The sequence below is a fragment of the Doryrhamphus excisus genome, linkage group LG22 (genome assembly GCF_037039965.1).
Source record: "Doryrhamphus excisus strain RoL-2023G ecotype Guam linkage group LG22, RoL_Dexc_Guam_v1.1, whole genome shotgun sequence".
Classification (NCBI taxonomy): domain Eukaryota; kingdom Metazoa; phylum Chordata; class Actinopteri; order Syngnathiformes; family Syngnathidae; genus Doryrhamphus; species Doryrhamphus excisus.
This window is the reverse complement of record NC_136378.1, coordinates 12331014-12349232: the sequence shown is the minus strand read 5'-3', so window position 1 is coordinate 12349232 and position 18219 is coordinate 12331014. Positions and strand designations below refer to the sequence as shown.

The following is an 18219-nucleotide window of genomic DNA, read 5'->3' as shown; positions in this document are numbered from 1 at the left end:
TTTTATGCTTATAATTGTCCTTGAATTATTTGTCTAATTTTATCTGTAAAAGTATTATACTATCAACACATTGACTTTTTCATTCTTTTTGTAACACCACAATTCAGTAAAAAGCACATGAAATGGCATAAAGATGAAACACCGATTGCAGTCATACATCTATCCAGCAAAAATATTACTTTTGTGATCCTTTCATGGAGTTCCATCAACCCGTTGTACTTATCTGCTGAGAAGTGCTTGCCTTGTTCCTGAACGTCTGCATGATCTATGACAGTCACATGGCCAAGCATCCCTAAAACTACCCCCACCAACCATAAATCACATTTGTGCAATGGCCACTCCTGACCTGGCCTGAACTCCAGTCAATGAACTGCTGACATCGTTAATAGACACCACGCATCTGCAAATGACATTTGAGCTCAAAAATAATTACCAATAACAACATTTATATGATGCCGCCGCTTTACATTCATGTAATGTAACAATGGAGGATTTACAGTACAATGATTATACTTTTATTTGGGTTTTGTTGTTAATTTTGCAGAAAGGTGAGCCCAATCCACTCAATCACAGCTAAAAATCCAGTTTCCACTAATTACAATTAACATAAATATTGGCCATAGGTATGAATGTGAGTGTGAATGGTTGTTTGTCTATATGTGCCCTGGGATTGGCTGGCCACCAGTCTTGCCCGAAGACAGCTGGGATAGGCTCCAGCACCCCCCTCAACCCTCGTGAGGATAAGCGGTAGAAAATGAATGAATGAATGAATGAATGACCAAGAATATTTAATATTTGGACAAATATGTATGTTCAAACGGTGCTTGGCAGTTTCCTCTTAAGACAAATGGTTCTCTAAACGACAAGGAGCGGTCTGCTTGATGTTTTAATATCGTGTTTTGCAGCAGACAATCAGGAAATCATGGAGACTGTAATCTAATAACAATGTTCCATATGTAGAGATGAGATATGATTTCATTGTGGAAAGGGGAGACTTCAGAACGGTGGCGGCAGTATGGATGTGACATTTAGACAGCACAAAATGACAAAATACCTCAGAGAATAATCATCTTTCTTGGTATTGCACTTTTCAAATGTGAGTTAGGAAGTCACTAAATACATTAAAAATTTGAATAATCCACTGTGACAGAAGGAAAAATGTCAACTAAATACAAAATAGCGACGTAAACAAATGAGATACGTGCTGAGGAAAAACATGATATGACTTACAGTCACTTGCACTGTACACACAACACATGAAATACATGTAAAATACAGTAATACTTTTTTATCTTGTAGTTTTTGACATTACTATTTCAAAATGTTGCAGCTTGAAAATAGTTTGAGATAAAGGTATACTGTAAATGAGAAAAATCACCAGTATGACCCAAAGTTTGTGATGGGAGTAAATTTACCCAACAATGTGTGTACTGTGACGTCTGTAGGATCAGAATTTGCCAGATTGTTCATTTCATCATCATCGTCATTTTCATCTGGATCTTGAGCACCACTGCGGCCTCAACCACTGTTATTATTGCTATTATTACATAAATAGATAGAATGTATCCATCTATTACAGATATCCGCCATGTCTTGGTGTAAAGTATTAATTACATCAGGTACCAGATTCGCGTCTTTGGCGCTTAAAGGGCTATCTGTGTTACATAAAAATCATCTTTGACGTCACTTCATAAATAAACATGAGAGAAAAGTAGTCAGGTGATTTTTTTTTTTTTTTTAATAGTCAGCCACACAGACGGTGTCAAGACCCCCAAGAGGTGAAGGAGAGGACAGGCACTTTGTTGGACCATGAAGTCATCGTAACGCTTTCCCAATGGTGTTCAAGTCAGCATGCTGTTAAATATTAAAAATAATCCATCTGGAAATACATTCAACGTTAAACATACTCTGTGTACTATCGGCGATACAAAGAGGACAGCTGCCTCTTTGCATCCACTGGTAAAAATATTAAAAACACGCTCACTAAAAATGAAAACGTGAAATTTTTTATAACTTTGGACGTGCACTCGATCATCTTCCTTCACCGCGCTGTATATATATATATATATATATATATATATATATTTATTTATTTATTTTTTCCAGTATTTGCAACTACAGTTCAATGAAATTTCGTTTCTTCGCCATCGCCGTCTTCGCTCCAGCTGTATAACAAAGAAAACAAGGGTCTTTATATGGACGTCAGATTCATGACGTGCACAAATAAATACTATGTGAATGTGTGCGTCCACCACTTTTTATACAAGTCTGAATATTTCTGTCCACACACATTTTAGTCAGAATTCCACGCACACTTTTAGAGACGAGACCTTGCCGTCTCCACTGTGGTGTTCATTAGTGAAAGCATGCTACATTGGGTTGAAATCAGACAAACGGCTTTGATCAGTGAGGATCATTCAAGTGATTTGCCTTCAATAAAAAAAAAAGCTTCATCAGAGTGTTCCAAATAGCTATCGTCAATATGCACTGTGAAGTTTTGTAGCAGCAGAGATACCTCGCAGTTCATCTTGATGCTTCTGTCAGCAATCACCATAGAAGAAGTACCTTTTCAAATGTGTTATTTTAAGTCTATGCTAAAGAAAGTACAATTGTTCTATCATATGATTACATTTTCAACAACAAGTAGGATATAATTTAACGTGACAACAACATTTTTACTGGGTATTGATGACCAAGAGACCAAAGGAAGTAGAATCTGTCAAGCGTGTTTCATATTATTGGAAAGTGTTCGGAATCTAATGGCTCATCATTCTGCTAAAGAACTCACAGATTAGATTTTAAAGATGCACATTTCTTGCACTATAAGCAGTCCTTCAGAAGGGATTTTTATGCCTTTACGAGTGTGGAAATGAGGAGCAGGAGGTGAAGCTGGTTACCAATGAGCTCATCCCTCTCTGGGACGCTCTCCTCAGGCGCCATCATGCTTTCGTCAGCAGGGAATGTTAGCTGAAAATCTCGAGAAAATTACCCTTCATGGATATGACATCCCGATTTCAAGGATGTGAATGTTGGACTCATTGCAATTTTAACTCTTTTTAAGCTAATTTTCTGTTGCTGGAGTACAGAGTTTGGGAATTTTCCTTAATAATCGGCCTAGTCGGTTACACTAACCGTATAGTTAGACAACAACAAATAACTAATAACCTTTCTTACTCTTAATCCTGCAAAACGAGCAGTAACTTCATAACTCCAATATGCTAACATGCTAAGAAAAATGTCCACAAAAACACAGAATTTACAAGCATTTAGAAGGCTTGCCAACCTTGAAAAGTGTTGGTTTTTTGTATAATATTATTTCTACAATGTGCCATGAGCTATAAAAAAAAAACAAATGGCCCCCGGCCCGCACTTTGGACCCCCCTGCTTTGATAACACTTTGTCAGGGTTGAGAGCTAATAAGAGTTGACATGACTCAACCACAACTCTCGTCGACTATTCAAATATTTTTTCAAGTTAATCCATTTAGAATGACCACATTGCCACCCTAGAATTATAATATTAATGAGTGATGTCGACCTTTGAGTGACTGTGAAGAACTATATTTAACTCCCTCTGCCTGCGCTCTTGCCTGAAAAGTGATTAGCAAAAAAGACCCAACATCCATCTTGAGATCCCTGTCAAAATCTCTCTGCAGGACTTGTAAAACAATCTATTTTTGGCACACGTGTTTGCTAAGGAGCACCGTGAAACATCGGTCGCATTGAAGCGAAAACACTGCTTTGACTTCATTTTTAATTTGTCAAGTTGACGGTGAAGACGTTAAACCTGCGCCACACTTTTTCCCACAATTAGAGTCGAACAAGCCACACACCGAGATAGTATACTAAGTCAGCTACGACGACAGCGAGAACGTTTGTGATGCATATATGAGAATATTACGATGCATTTAAGGCACCCCTGAATGTACTTGTGTGTGTGCGTGTGCGTGTGTGTGTGTGAGTTAGGTATTCCAGCACTGTAAGTTGCTGATCCAAGCCTTCTGTATCACTGAGTGATGGGAGGATTCCTCAGCATGAGCACTGGGGTGGGGGTGTGGTGTGGGTGTGGGGGGGGGGGTGTGGAAAGCCTCAAATGGACAGCAGAGTGTGGCCAATAGTGTGTGAGTGGCCTTCAACGCAAGCCAATCACACATGACCAGCGGACCCATCAGCCATCCATCAAGAGGTCCTTTTCTCAAGGTCAGCTGATGCTCTTGTCCCCTCCCTCTCTCCTCCTTCTGTTCTTGCAATTTCTTATAAATCATGACTTAATAAGAGATAAAGATGCGGAATGTACAGGTATGGGAATGTGAATGTGTGTGTTACTACAGCCAAGTTAGGCTGTTATGTGTGTGTATGCGTGTTACTACTACTGATAAATACTGCAAACAGGCCACTGCTGGTCAGTGCATCTCTCGTGTCACCTTGCACAGTCAAGGGTTTGATTAGTCTGGATTTCAACCCGCACCTCTCTAAGAGTGTCTGAGTGTGTGAACATTCCCGTGCCCGTGTATAAAAGAGAGAAGCCTCTTCTATCTCACTCTCCGATCAGTGTGATTTCTGCAGCGCACAGCTGTCACCATGGAAACCAGGGAGGGAGCAGAAAGAAAAGGGAAAATGAGATTGAGAATGAGTGAGAGAGAGGGAGAGAAAGAGTGTGTGTGTGTGTGTGTGTGTATGTGTGGCAGTTGTTGGATAAGAGCCACAGAAGGCCTGCATGCAGCATCGCCCAACTAACCTCTGCACAACAGCAACACGAGCTGAACAGTCACCCACCTGTCTGGGTGTGTTCTTCATGTTTGCCAGCAAAGCCACAATTTATGCTCGCAAACATTTAGCTTGAAAATATACATTTCAAATAATTATCGATATCCAAAACATGGAACAGTGGTGAACCTTCCCAGGAGTGACTCATCCAAGAGGTCGCAAAAGACCCCACAACAACATCCAAACAACTGCAGGCCTCACGTGCCTCAGTTAAAGGTCGGTGTTCATGACTCCGCCGTAAGAAAGACGCTGGGTAAAAACTGCATGGCAGTGCTCCAAGACGATTAACACTGCTGAACAAAAAGGACATTAAGGCTCAATTTCAATTTTGCCAGAAAATATCTTCATGATCCCCAAGACCTTTAAAGATTACTCTGTGGTCTGACAAGTAAAAAGTTGAACCTTTTGGAAGGTGTGTGTCCCATTACATGTGGCGTAAAAATAACGCTGCATTTCAGAATAAGAACATCATCCCAACAGTAAAATACGGTGGTGGTAGTGTAATGGCATGGGCCAATTTTGGTCCAACTGGTTATTTTTCACACGGGGCTACGTAGCTTTTTTTATTATTTTTCTTGCAAAAAACTGCATTTTGTGTTCAGTTGTGTTGTTAAAATAAAAATTGTTGATCTTAAAGATTTAAGTGAAACAAACATGTAAACAAAAAGAAATCAGTGGGCAACCATAGGATACAAATATATATTAACAGATAGCTAGATAGCTAGCAAGATAGCTAGATAACAAGATAGCTAGATAGATAGCAAGCTAGCTAGATAGATAGCTAGATAGCTAGCAAGATAGATAGCCAGGATGTGCGGTGTAGGTTATGAATAGTTAATGAAGAGCTTGCAGGCAGAATGTAGCAAAAGGCTTTTCTCCCTTTTTCTCTTCCACTACCTCTTCTTCCTTTTTGGGTCGTGTGCAAGTCATTCTGGTTTCCAGCTGTCTTCAATTTATCTTTCTCTACTCTTCCTGAAATAACTCTCCCTTGTCTCATCCCTCGTTTTTGTCTTCTCTCCTTTGTCTCACCTCTTCCTTATTCCCTGTTTCCATCCATCCATCCATCCACCCCCCCCCCCACACACACACATTGCTTATCCACCTCTCACCCCGCCATTTCTCACCTCTCATCTTCACCTCAATGCCCCGACATTTACACACACACACGCGTACACACACACCATTAACTGCAGGCGTGTAAGCCGACTAACCGGCACAATTCTCCAGATAAGGGGATTGAGGCATTGATCACATCTGTCCTCCATGAGGAGCAAAAGGTTTGAAGATGTCCCATTATCCCTTTGAAATGCCAACAGGATGCCCTGCTGCATCTAGAAAACACCAAAAATATTCACTTTCTATGCAACTCAGGGCAGGTCCAGCCATAATGTTATTGGTGTATATTGTGATATTTGATCATGAATGAATGCGATATTTGATTGAGATTGCCGCTAGTGATGTATCGGTCATTGTTCACATCCATGTATCGTGCAACCTCGAGGTGCGATGCAGACAGGGTGAGATCTAAAATGTTTTTTAATCTTAATTAAATTACTACTCATTACACTCAAGCCTCATTCCAACCCTGTTGTGTGAGAACGTGGGACAGGAGAACGTTCCATGATAAATTAAACAAGCAGTCCTAACTGCAAGATAACAGGTGGAGGCTGGAAGCCAGTCAGCATGTAATTATTACACTGGCTAAAATTATTTTCATTAATATTTTTGAACGATTAGCCACTACCTGTCCACGCTCTCCTATTAACTTAGAAGCACTCAGACTGCTCAGTTTTGTTGGACGTCACAGAAGAAAGAGCCACGATAAATTGTACTTTGAAACATATTTCTTTTGCTTTTCCTGTTTTGCAAAGTCGACAATTACGTCATGTGGTCATCAATCATGGTGAAATATTGCTAAATGAGTATCTCCCCGAGAGGGTCAATCAAAGCTGCGCTCTGTCCTGCTGGTACTCACTGATTATTAGATGGAAGTCATAATGGAAAATCCATCCGCCCATCCATCTACCGCTTATCCTTTTCAGGGTCAAAGGGAGCTGGAGCCTATCCTAGCTGACCTAAGATGACTGGCTACTTCTATGACTGCCTGCCAATCAATCACAGGACACTATTGGAAAATCCAACACAGTACAACCCTGCTTTTCCAGGGGCTATGTTCCAGTATCACTGAACTTGAACGCTTGATGAAAAGCATTATTCATGAACAATAATGACTATTTTATGTTGTCTGAGCAAGGCATTTCACTGGAGGACAGGCTGCATAGAAAATGGATGGATGGTGCTGCAATGCTGCCTGTGTCCACCAGAGGGAACCCAGAGAAGAGCCCAGAGGGAGGCTGAGATTATTGCAGCATCCCGCCAGGCACCAATGAGTGCTTGCTTTGGATGTATGCATTATGAAAAAAATTTTAATATAGTTGTTTTTCTTTTCTTCGGTATACATTCTGAATGTTAAGCCGCTGCGTGATGAGTTCAGCGTTTTTTTGTAAGATGACACCATGAGCCAGACTGTTATATTGAGAGATGAGCTTTCCAATTGGTTGACAAGCTTGTGAGTTTTTTCATAGTTCATGATTGGCTGCCTGGTCCTAAATGATGAATGAAAACATAAATGAGCATTTAAGGTTCCTTTTACCTTCATTGAAAATGTGATTGTTGACAAAGACACAATGTGGGAGTGAGATCAACTCAGACACAAATTGATGTGTTCCTCATAGTTTTCCGATTGATCACAACTTCAAAATAAACCAAAATGAGCCCAAGAAAGTAGTAAGTGCCAACATTTTAGGTTGAGAAACAACTAAAATCAAGAAATAACTCATAGCCGCCACATTGTGTCATTGTCTTACATTTTCAGTGAACGTAAACGTAACCTAAATGTTCATTTGTCATTGATATGTATTTTGAATAGTTCCATGCATGTAAAACTATAATAGCATGTCTACTGGAAGACATGCGACCTGTCAATCGAGATAAAGATAGCCCATCTTTTTCCAGCCTGACAACAAGCATGATCAATGAAATAGATTTCATGAATGAAAGACCTTGCTCAAAAGCACCGAGCAGTTCTCAGCGGGCGGAGTAATACGTGACAGCTGAAAATGTCACATTACTTTACAACTTCATAAATACCAAGTGTTAGCTGACTGCATGCCAAACTTCCAGTAGGCTACAAGAAGTGTGCCAAACATCAAGTCCACCTGAGGACGCGTGCGGCGTACTTTTTCCCAAAGCTCAGTAAAGGATAGCAACTAGCTTGTCGCTTCTCAAGTGTCTAGTTTTTCCATTTTGAACGCACTTCCCTCATGTGATCAAATATATCTTAAATGAAGACGAAAAGAGGCGCTTTGCGGATGAAGTGAGGCACCTGCCGCATCGCCATGTCTGTGGGTGGTGTGTGCAGCCGGTGCAACAGCATTTGTGTGTTTGATGCGTGTGTGTGTGTGTGTGTGTGTGCAGTTACACAAAGACCTCCCTCATTCACAAACTAAGCCATGTGGCACTGAGTCGGCCCCTTTAAGAGGCATGAGCTTTCTACTGAGGCTGACTCCTGGAAAAAGATGAGTGCCGATACATTATTCACCAGCAAGGACACACACACACACACACACACACACACACACACTCTTACACGCAACATTACCAAGGACATGAACACAAGTTAGGCCGTCATCAGCGACATGAGCAACACTGAAGTATGCCATAATGAACTGATGTGACAGGAAACATACCGGAAGCATAGATGCTGTCTCTGCGTTTGGTAAATTGTACCTTTATCTCATATACACACAAACACACACACACAAACACACACACGCAACAGAGAAATCTTCAGCCTTCTGTTATTCTGTGTGCATAATTTATAGCAGCCCCAGAACTCCCCACTAATGACAGAACACTAGGGCATCTGCAGCACAGCAGCAACAGCTAACTGGTGTGGCTGTGTGTGTGTGTGTGTGTGTGTGTGTGTCGGTATAATGCTCTGCTGGAGCAAGGACAGAATGAGAGACAGAAGGAGACGGAGAAAGAAGAGAAAGAAACAGAGTGTCTGAAATAGACACAGATAACGCAACAATGAGGCAGACATGTGAGACCTCTCAGAAGACGCACACACACACACACACACACACACACACACACACAGAGACACACACACAGTCAAGTCACTGATTCAACCCCCTGCAGAATATTCCCCAACATTCAGTGTGTTAGTCAGAGTGCCACCTTTACACCATCTTAACTTCAAAGCCCAATTTGGATCAATTTGTCCATGCACCCAAAACTGTTTACTTGTCGATAACATCATTTCCTCCGCACCGACTGGAGCCGACAAGCATTCACAAAAATGTGCAAAGAGAAAATAACGATGAAAGCTGGTCAAGGGAGTGGCATTAGATACGATTCCTGTAGCCAGAATTGCCTTGACGTGCTGCAACTGAGCAAAGATCTGCTAATTCTGAGATCAATGCCAAAGTGATTCTGCCCTCCAGGTGATGTGCACACTGATGCAAGACTGAGCTAAGAGTACATGCTAAGACCTTTACCTGCTCAGAATGTGTACCATATTTAAACCTTGGCTGACTTCCGCCTCACCTGCCTTTATGTGTGTTTGTTTTATCCTGGAAAAACTACATAAGGCTGAATGGAGGCAACTGGACTCCTTTCACCTTTAGTCTAAACGGCTTCTATAGGTCCACTGCAGTGCACCGTGAGAGTGCAATGACCACCGTGTCGGAGAGACAAACGCCCTTTATACCAAAGCATGGCACAACATTGGAAAGTCAGCAGTTTGTTTGCATCTCATAAACAAAGGACATTGTTTTGAGGACGCCGATTGTGTTTAGGGAGGACCGTTGGTTTGAAATAAGCCATTCGAGTCCGACTCTCGTTTGCGGCCTCGCCTCGCCTATAGTCTGCTTGTAACAATGCAACATCCCCCCAAAGATTGTCTCATTCAACAGGAAGAGTGGCCACTCCCAAGTTGTTTCGCCACCAGGCCACCATCGGTAGACACAAGAAACAGTTGATGTTTGCTAAATACAAGGATGAAGAGTCTTGATGAAGAGTCATGATGTGCTATATATATCACTATATTGACACTTACTATGGTACCCATTATGGCATTGGATGCTCATATCACCGACTACTTTGGTACGGGACAAAAAAATTCCATTAGGAAAGCAGGCAGTGAACAAATTGTAAAAGTACCAGATAGAGGGGTAGGATTTAATTAGCTTTGCTTCTTCCTACTCCTTTTGGACATGTGGAACTGGGAACTGATTATTGTAATCTGATGCATGTTGAAATGAAATAAAACCATGACACACCCAACAGGGACACAAACAGGGAAAGCTCTGAACTTAGCCTAAAAATTCCTAGCAATGAATCTTAGCTAAAGAGTGACTAAGGAAGTTCCTGGTAGCAACCCTGAGCAAGGAAGGGACAGAAACCTTTATCTTCATGAGGAGGTGTGGTTGACAGTCCTCTATGAGCTGTGATTGGTTGTTACAAAAAAAGGGGGGGGGGACGACCAAATTAGAAAGAAAAATGCGCTCCACGCTCCTCGTAATGAATGGACAGTAAAATCAAACGATCACTTATAACCTGGACTGTATTTAGAAATGTATAATCGTGACATTAATTTTATGTCACGATGATGAAGCTCAACAAGATTAAATTAATTATGACTCATCAGCTTCAAAATGTTTAAACATACCTAACTCACATACCCGTTGTGTTGATATTATTATTATTATGTTTCTGTAATGTATTTGAAATGAATGGTGGCAGCCATTCCTGTGATTGCTGACTCTTTGGCTTCTTAAAAGTCCTCCTCCCTACTCCTAACATTTTGCTGCCTTCGGAGCTCTCTTCCAGCCTAAGACACATTGGAAATAACTCGAGTAAAAATGCAAGGAATTCTAAGATTGTTCCAACGGTGACATCACTAAGAGCTATTTTTAGCCGGAGGATGCTTTGTGAATATTGGCCCTGAGCTACTAAGATCCCCAATAAGGAGTCCTAAAGTGCTAAATGTCATACTAATAGTGGGCGTTTTGCGGGTGATCTACAAAGATTTGTAACCATTTTTAACAGCTGTAGAAGTGGTAGAGACTGCACTATTTTAAAGTTAAATGAGGATGTTGTGTGTAATATTTCTGGAAATGAGAGCGTTTGGGAAAGTAAAGGAAAAATGAGGTTTGAAGCCATGGAGTTGGTGGAACATGCAAATAAACACACCGGTGATCTCCATAATACTACTATATTAATAATACTATATTAGTCCATTTTGTCATTTAATACATGTTTTACACGATTAAATGATGACATTTATGACGTATTATCTTATGATATCCTTGTGAGCATGTGGATAATGTACTTATATAGTGTTATCTACTTACACATTACTTGGAAAGCTGCAAACATAGCCTGGTGAAATCCACAATGAAATCCACACTGAAATCACCCTGTGGTACGCACAAGTCAACAGGGCTTATTACAACGGGACTAACTGTGATGGTGCACGATTAATACGCAAGAAAACTGTTTTTCCATGGGAGATATGGCTCGTGACTGGCTTCAAATCGGCTCTTCAAGTATTCTTTCCCTCTCAACCTTATTTAGGCCAATTATTAAATAAGAAGATATGAGTCTGCCTGGTACAGCGAGCTTGTTTAAGGCAATATCCAGTATGTTGGCGTGAGGGTAGCACAATTGCACTCACTCATCTTGCGGCTTCATATCATGTATCATTGCTTCATCTGTTTGTCAGATCCAAGTTACAGGTCCCTCCTCATCCTTCTCCGATTCTACTCCTCGGTGTTTCTGACTAACAGCTGGGCAGGCTTAAGCTGAAAGACACTCCAACTGAAGCACGGGGAGAGGGACAGGTAAAGAGGGAAGAGAGCTTAAGAGTGGAGCGACGCAGCACTTGATACAGAATCAGTGACAGCAGCATTTGCAATCAGATAAGCTATTTTAGGAATATTCTGTCAATGTACCTCAAAAGACATGCCAAGAAAAATGATCAGAGTAGGTCGCTACCAGCCTGCTGCACGTAAGACGGGATGGGTGAACAGTTGGCACGCTTAAACTATATGTACAAATGTATTGAGACACCTATGAAGCAATTAAGTTATCAAAGGAAACACTGGTCTGAATATCAACACAAAGGATACTTGGCAAAGAATAGATTTCAGTTGGTGTGTTCGTTAAGAAAAAATATATGAACGCACTTGATGGTAGAAAAGCACTATACAAGTGAAAGTCCATTGACCATTTACATAAGTAAAGTCTACTCAGACAAAAACCTAAGCTGCCTCAAATGGAGAATATCTGAAACACATTCAGCAACACTCCATAAAGTCACTTAAAATTTCTGTTGTTTTTACTCTGTTGTCCCTGTAGAGTCGGTATGGGAATGTACCAACTTTGGAGCAGGGGTGAATGGCTTAATAGTGGAATGAATGTCACGCCCTGTGTTTGCCCCTGCGTGTCGGTCTGTGTATGTTCCCTTTTTGGGCTTTAGTTTCTGCTTGGACACTCTTATTTTGAATTTACTTGCAATTGTTATTAAAAAAAGACTTTTTACCTGCACTTGGTCCTGCTCTCTACATCCCGGGGTCGTACCACAACGCCTACAAGCCTGATTGTGACAGAATGATCCCACAAAAGGGAGAATCACACACCTGAACTAAATAGGCACAACAGAAATTAGAAACAGGTGTGGCTGATAAGCACAACACAGGAAAACAGACCAGGGCAAAGCAGGAAGTAAATACAAAATAAGAGCGTCCAAGCAGAAACTAAAACCCAAAATGGGAACATAAACAGACTATTTCACCTCCAATGCAAAAGACTTCAGTTCTGAATTTTAAATGTGGACTCTCCCTTTTTATGGGTGTGTCTCCAGGGGTGTGGCTTGTTTCCAGAAGCTAACTCTTGTAAGGCGCTAGTTGCTGCCAATGCCAAGTCCAGCCAGAGACAGCTAGGCAAAGCCTGTTAAGAAAGATGCAAGATCGATAGCCTAAGATGCTTTCTCGTGTTCGATGCACCCCAAAAAAACATCTTTTCCACGACCACATGATGGGTCTTTCAACATCCCTAGCTATACTGCACCAGTTCAGGTTCAATAACTGAAACATCATCACCCATACATTAATTATCCAAAGGAAGGCTCTTATGTTTATACTTTGTTAAATCCAGGTGATGTATTTTGGGATAATCGGAATATTATTACAGTAAGAGGTTAATAATAATAATATCTAAATGTTTGCAATGTCAAAGGTAACCTTGGGTATTGGATCAAGAGAAGAAGGATTGACAAAACCCGACACATGGTCAATTTCGGCATTGCATTAAATACACAGCAGTTTGTTTACACTGCAAAACCAGGATTTGCTGTCTCGTGATTTTTGTCCCGACGAGTGGTCCGTGCCTCTGAGACTTGCTGGGGGTGATGTAGATGTCAACACTTAGTAGACAGGCGCTAAGCCTCCACGGTGTTGTATGCTTTAGTACATGTGAGTACACACGTATGAGCTACTTTCCTCATGTGGTATAGTCATTAAAGAGCTCATCATATCACATCATCATAGTCATCATGAAGAGACATGACAGAGGCCAATGGATTTTGTTTGCTTGTAGACAATATCCAATTTTCTGTAAGTCTCAATTCCAGCATTGAAAGCACACTAAATGTCTCTTGTTATTGGAAGTCATCAAGCATAAATTGATTCCTGAAGCCAAAAGCACAACTGGAGCTCCAGCAGATGGATTCAAATTGGTGGGTGTGGACTAAAGTGTGTGTGTTTCGAAAGGACGGCTGTGATTGGCTGACTAGCATAAGGCCCAGATTTGGATTGGTCGGACTCAGGGTGTGTGTCTGCAGAGCAGTGGTGGAACCCTGGCAGCCATAGACATGTGGAGGAACACACTGCATTGATAAACTTTATATGTACTACCATTCTGAATAAGAATCTATATTTATAATGCGTATAATCCGTCAGCATACACTATGGATTGCCTTCTAGATTACTAGATTATATTTCATGTGTGTGTTTGTGTGTGTGTGTGAAAGAGAGCCTCCCTTCATGCAAAATGTGTTCTAGACTGAAGCCTGATTACAACAGCCGTGTCATAAATAAATGACTTGATCATTTTAGCATGTCACCGAGCTAAAAATAGAACATCATGTTGTTAGCTGGGCTTCGGGATGACTTCTATGTGCGGCCATTTCACTTCCTTCCTCTTTCTACTTCCTCTAATTCAATTGTATTTTATTTATACAGCGCCTGTTCTACACATGAAAAGTCATCTCCAGAAGGTCTCCACATGCTGGTTTGCTGTTGATGATGACGAGGGAGTTCGGTTTGAAAGCCTCCGACGGTGAGATAAAATCACAATGCAGTTGCTGGTCAGAAAAGGAGATGCTAACTTGAGTGGTTGCAATTCAAAATGAAAAAGGCGAGAACAAGAAGGAGCATATATATGGATTTGGGATCAAAATTTGCGCACTCAGGAACTAAGTACGCAGCGTACATGTTCTAGAAAGTGACGTCTAAGTACGAAAGTGTGGACTTTCAAGTTGTACATTTAGCATTTGCAGTGCTGGACTAACTTGAGTGGTTGCGATTCACAATTAAAAAGGAGAGAAGATGGAGAAGAAGTAAGTAATGAATTGGGAACAGCACCAAAGTGTCCATTTTTTTTGGAACTAAGTACACAGTGTACATAAAGGAACTATCCATGCATCCATTTTCTACGCCATTCGTCCTCATTGGCGTCACAGAGATATGCTGGAGCCAATCCCAGCTGAGTCTGGGCGAGATCAGAGGAAGGATACATACGTATTTAAATGTAAATATGGGCATGCACGGATTGAAACAGAGGCTGTGTTACAGTTCACAGACTTCCACACTTGGCATTCTGAGTGCATAAGTTTATGTACAGCCAAGTACACTGTGCTGTCAGTACCCAGATGTCAAGTTCTTCTACACCAAATGTATCCAGCCATGCCTTGAAGGGGCATCGGAGTGCGGTCATGCAAGAATACAAAAAATCAGGCCTTCCTAAAAGCATTGAGACGTCCGAACTGCCTCGCTGAGATGATTCACGTGGAACCAAAACACCTCATCCATCTCCTGACTGTTTCATTCATTGCTGAGGAGACGGGTCTCACTCATAGCACACAAACACATCACACATGAGGGTGGTTTTCTTAAACATAACAAGTGCAACAGATGTGTGTGTGGGGGGGGGGGCACTTTATGGCCACAAACACAGTTTCAGCTATCCAGGGAATAGGATGAGCTATTTGAACTCCACACTAGCAGGTCACTGCGGTCACAACTGTGATACATGTCATCATTTGACAACAATCGTCTGCAAAAGACACAAGGGTCACCTCAACACAAGCTTGCTGTCCACACACACACACACACACACACACAGACACACACAGACACACACACAGGAGCTCCACTCTAATTTGTGATGGTGCAGATCTTGCTGGCTATGCTCAAAGAGTTCGAATGATCACCAGTCAGCAAGAGTCTGCAGTGGATGGAAGGGAGAGGGTGTGTGTGTGTGTTGGGGGGGGGGGGGGGGGTGTTCGATTCCAGCAGCACACACACTCACACGCACGCACGCACATCCACACGACACACACAGTTTCCTGCCACGCTTCTCATTTGATTATGGGTGACCGGGTTATGGAGGATTGAAGTGTCAATCGGCGCGCATGCGTACGCGCAGACACTGTATGGAGCTCGCACGCGCACGCGCACGCGCACGCACCCGTCTCCTTACATCACCATGGCAGCCCCTTCCCGCCGTGCATGTGCACCTGAAACTTACCGCAGTCCTCGCACAACACTCTCTCCACGTCCTTCTTGAGATCCGGCTCGCTGGCGTCCACGGGGGCGTACGAAGCCTTGAACACGTAGGGGTCCCCGGTAGGGTCCATGAAAAAGATATATCTGTGGTCCTTCTCCACCGTGGTGCATGGGGCCTCGGAACCGAAGTCCCCGACGGTGACGAGCTGCTCCCGTTCGAGGCCGCCGCTGTTGACGGGCCACACGTCCAGCACTTTGACATTCACACTGTACGGCTCCCGGGAGGAGACGTTCTCCGGGGAGGAGCGCACCTCGCCCTCAATGACCACAGCTGATCGGTACGCCTGGTCCTGCAGGGAGTTGAGACTCGGGGCGTAACAGGCGAACGAGACCCCGATGACCAGCATGGAGAAATGCACTGGATCAAGCCTCATACCGTCAGCCTGTGCTGTGCTGCAGTGCTGCTGGGCGGCGGAGGGAGCTGCAAGAGAGAGGCGGCGGCGAACGGGCTCCGGTGGAGGAGGCAGGGCAGAGCGGCAGACCTTGTGGAAGTGTCCATGCCATCTGTGTGTGCCGATGCTTTCCCCATACGGCTGCTGGCCTCGGATGGGGGGCGCACACAGTGACACGCTTACGCACACACACAGCAGCCTAGGAACCGGAAACGGCCCGCTTCTTCTGCATGCTTAAAAATGTGACTGCTGCATTCTCCTTCACCAGCCCAGCCGCCCTCCCCCTCTTCTTGTCGTCTTTCCTGAAAGGCGAAACGAGACTCGTAAATTCTCCTCTCTTTCTCCACCTCCGGCTAATGGGCTAGCATCGCATGGGTGGGCGCATTGCCTCCCCGGGTGGCAAAAAAAGCTTGCGCACCAGAGAATCGCCGTCAAAGAGGAACACTCCACGCTGAGCTCGGGCCCCTCGTCCACTTGTGGTGGCAAAAGGGGAAGAAAAAGTCTCTGTCCGGTAAATCCGTCAGTCGGCGCAGAGGAAACGGGGGAAGACCAGACGGGATGAGATAGCGGTTATCCGGTGAGGCGGTGCAACAGTAGCGCGCACCCTCCAGCCGCGTCCCCTGCGCCCCTCATCACACGCGTGCGCCTTACGTGAGCAAGCATCACCTAACCGGGCGAAGGCGTCGGGATCGCACACTTCCTGCGCAAAAAAAAAACACCCCGAGATCCCAGCAAAGCGCCTCTAATATGCGAGCGGCGATCCTGGCGTGGGGTGCAGCAGACACGACGGTGTGTTGCCGAGCGTCTTGTGGTGACCACCGTGGATCTGGAGTGCATGCAGGAGGTGCAATGGAAGCTGCCTGCTACACACTGCGGTTGCGATGAGTAACGCTGCGAAATGAGCTCCGCACGCTAGAGACACTGGTCCATTTGCATACTTTGTGTCTGCCCGCCTCGTTGGTGCTGGTTTGGGGTCAAGTTACTCTTCCATGACCAAACAACAAGTTTTAATTCGGCGTCCTGCACGCCTCCGTCTGCATGTGGATCCATCGATCGCGACAGTAGCCTTTTACCCTTCGGTAGAGGTCAGAAAGCCTCCCATTGTCCACTCTAAAACAGATAGATATTTGTGTCCTACGGGGGACGGGATGGAGACGTTTCCGGTGAGGTCGTTTCATCAGCTTTGACAAACATAACTGCCTCCTTCATCCGGGTCACCGTCATCGACAGGGTCAGGTTGGAGCACGGTGTCTGTCCATGGCGCTGAAAGGGCTTGACAGGTTTAGGGCTCTGCACCAACACACCAATCTCGCATAGAAGGCCGGAGCAACGTCACTGGGATGTTTTTTTTTGTCATGTGTTCATTTAAGCTTCAGTTATTAAAATCTATGAAATCTATAGTTAACTGAGAGGACATTACTAGGATTGCTGCTCCAGGTCCAGGAAACAATGAACCACCCCACTACTTCCCCTCTTTATGCTTTAGTACTCGTTCACTGATCTTATTCAAGCCAAAGGAGTACAGTGGCTCTTCACATACTCACGATTCAGCACATTTGTGAATGTTTGGTTTTCCACTGACAACAGATCCCATTCACCATAAGTCCGTGACGATAAACAGATCAAACGTACAGCACACACCAGCCCACAACTTTTACATATTTATGTCTTTATGTTTCACAATATAATACCTTTTCGCCATACGTTGAGATTTCACACATTCTTCGTCAATCCTCGCATGCGCCGTAGTTCCTGTGGGACACAAAACTGAAACATAAATAACTTCTAAACCGGGACTCCTCGTCGATCTGTTCACAGATCGTCTTACATTATTATTCACTATAGTGGTGAGTACCTGTACCTTTTCAAATTGAAATGGGTTTATTAAAGAGAGAAGAGGGTCACTTTTATTGCAAATGTTGATCCGAAATTGGATGAAAGGGCATTTTTGGGGGGGCACGTTTTGCAGGGTGCAAAACTTATATCACTCGGACAAAGACAGGAAGTCCCACACAGCAGCGAGATAATCTAAGCTAAGCGGAGCTAATCGGATCAGCATTTTAAAACAAGGATGGATATTGGTCGATTGATCAGAGCAACCCTAATATTTATTTATTGATTTATTAAGGGTGTTTCGTCAAGATTTTA

The 18219-nt window shown here is 43.2% G+C and overlaps 1 protein-coding gene across 2 annotated transcripts in view; it reads right to left on the bottom strand.

Annotated features, from left to right (window-relative positions):
• The window catches only part of LOC131110128 (pro-neuregulin-2, membrane-bound isoform-like), a 39333-nt gene extending 22576 nt beyond the window's left edge, over positions 1-16757 (bottom strand). For both annotated transcript variants that reach the window (XM_058062868.2, XM_058062869.2), the window contains exon 1: positions 15642-16757. In XM_058062868.2, coding sequence (XP_057918851.2) covers positions 15642-16053 — 412 coding nt within the window. In that variant the 5' untranslated portion in view covers positions 16054-16757. The remainder of the gene's footprint in view (positions 1-15641) is intronic.
• Between the last annotated feature and the right edge of the window lie 1462 nt (positions 16758-18219).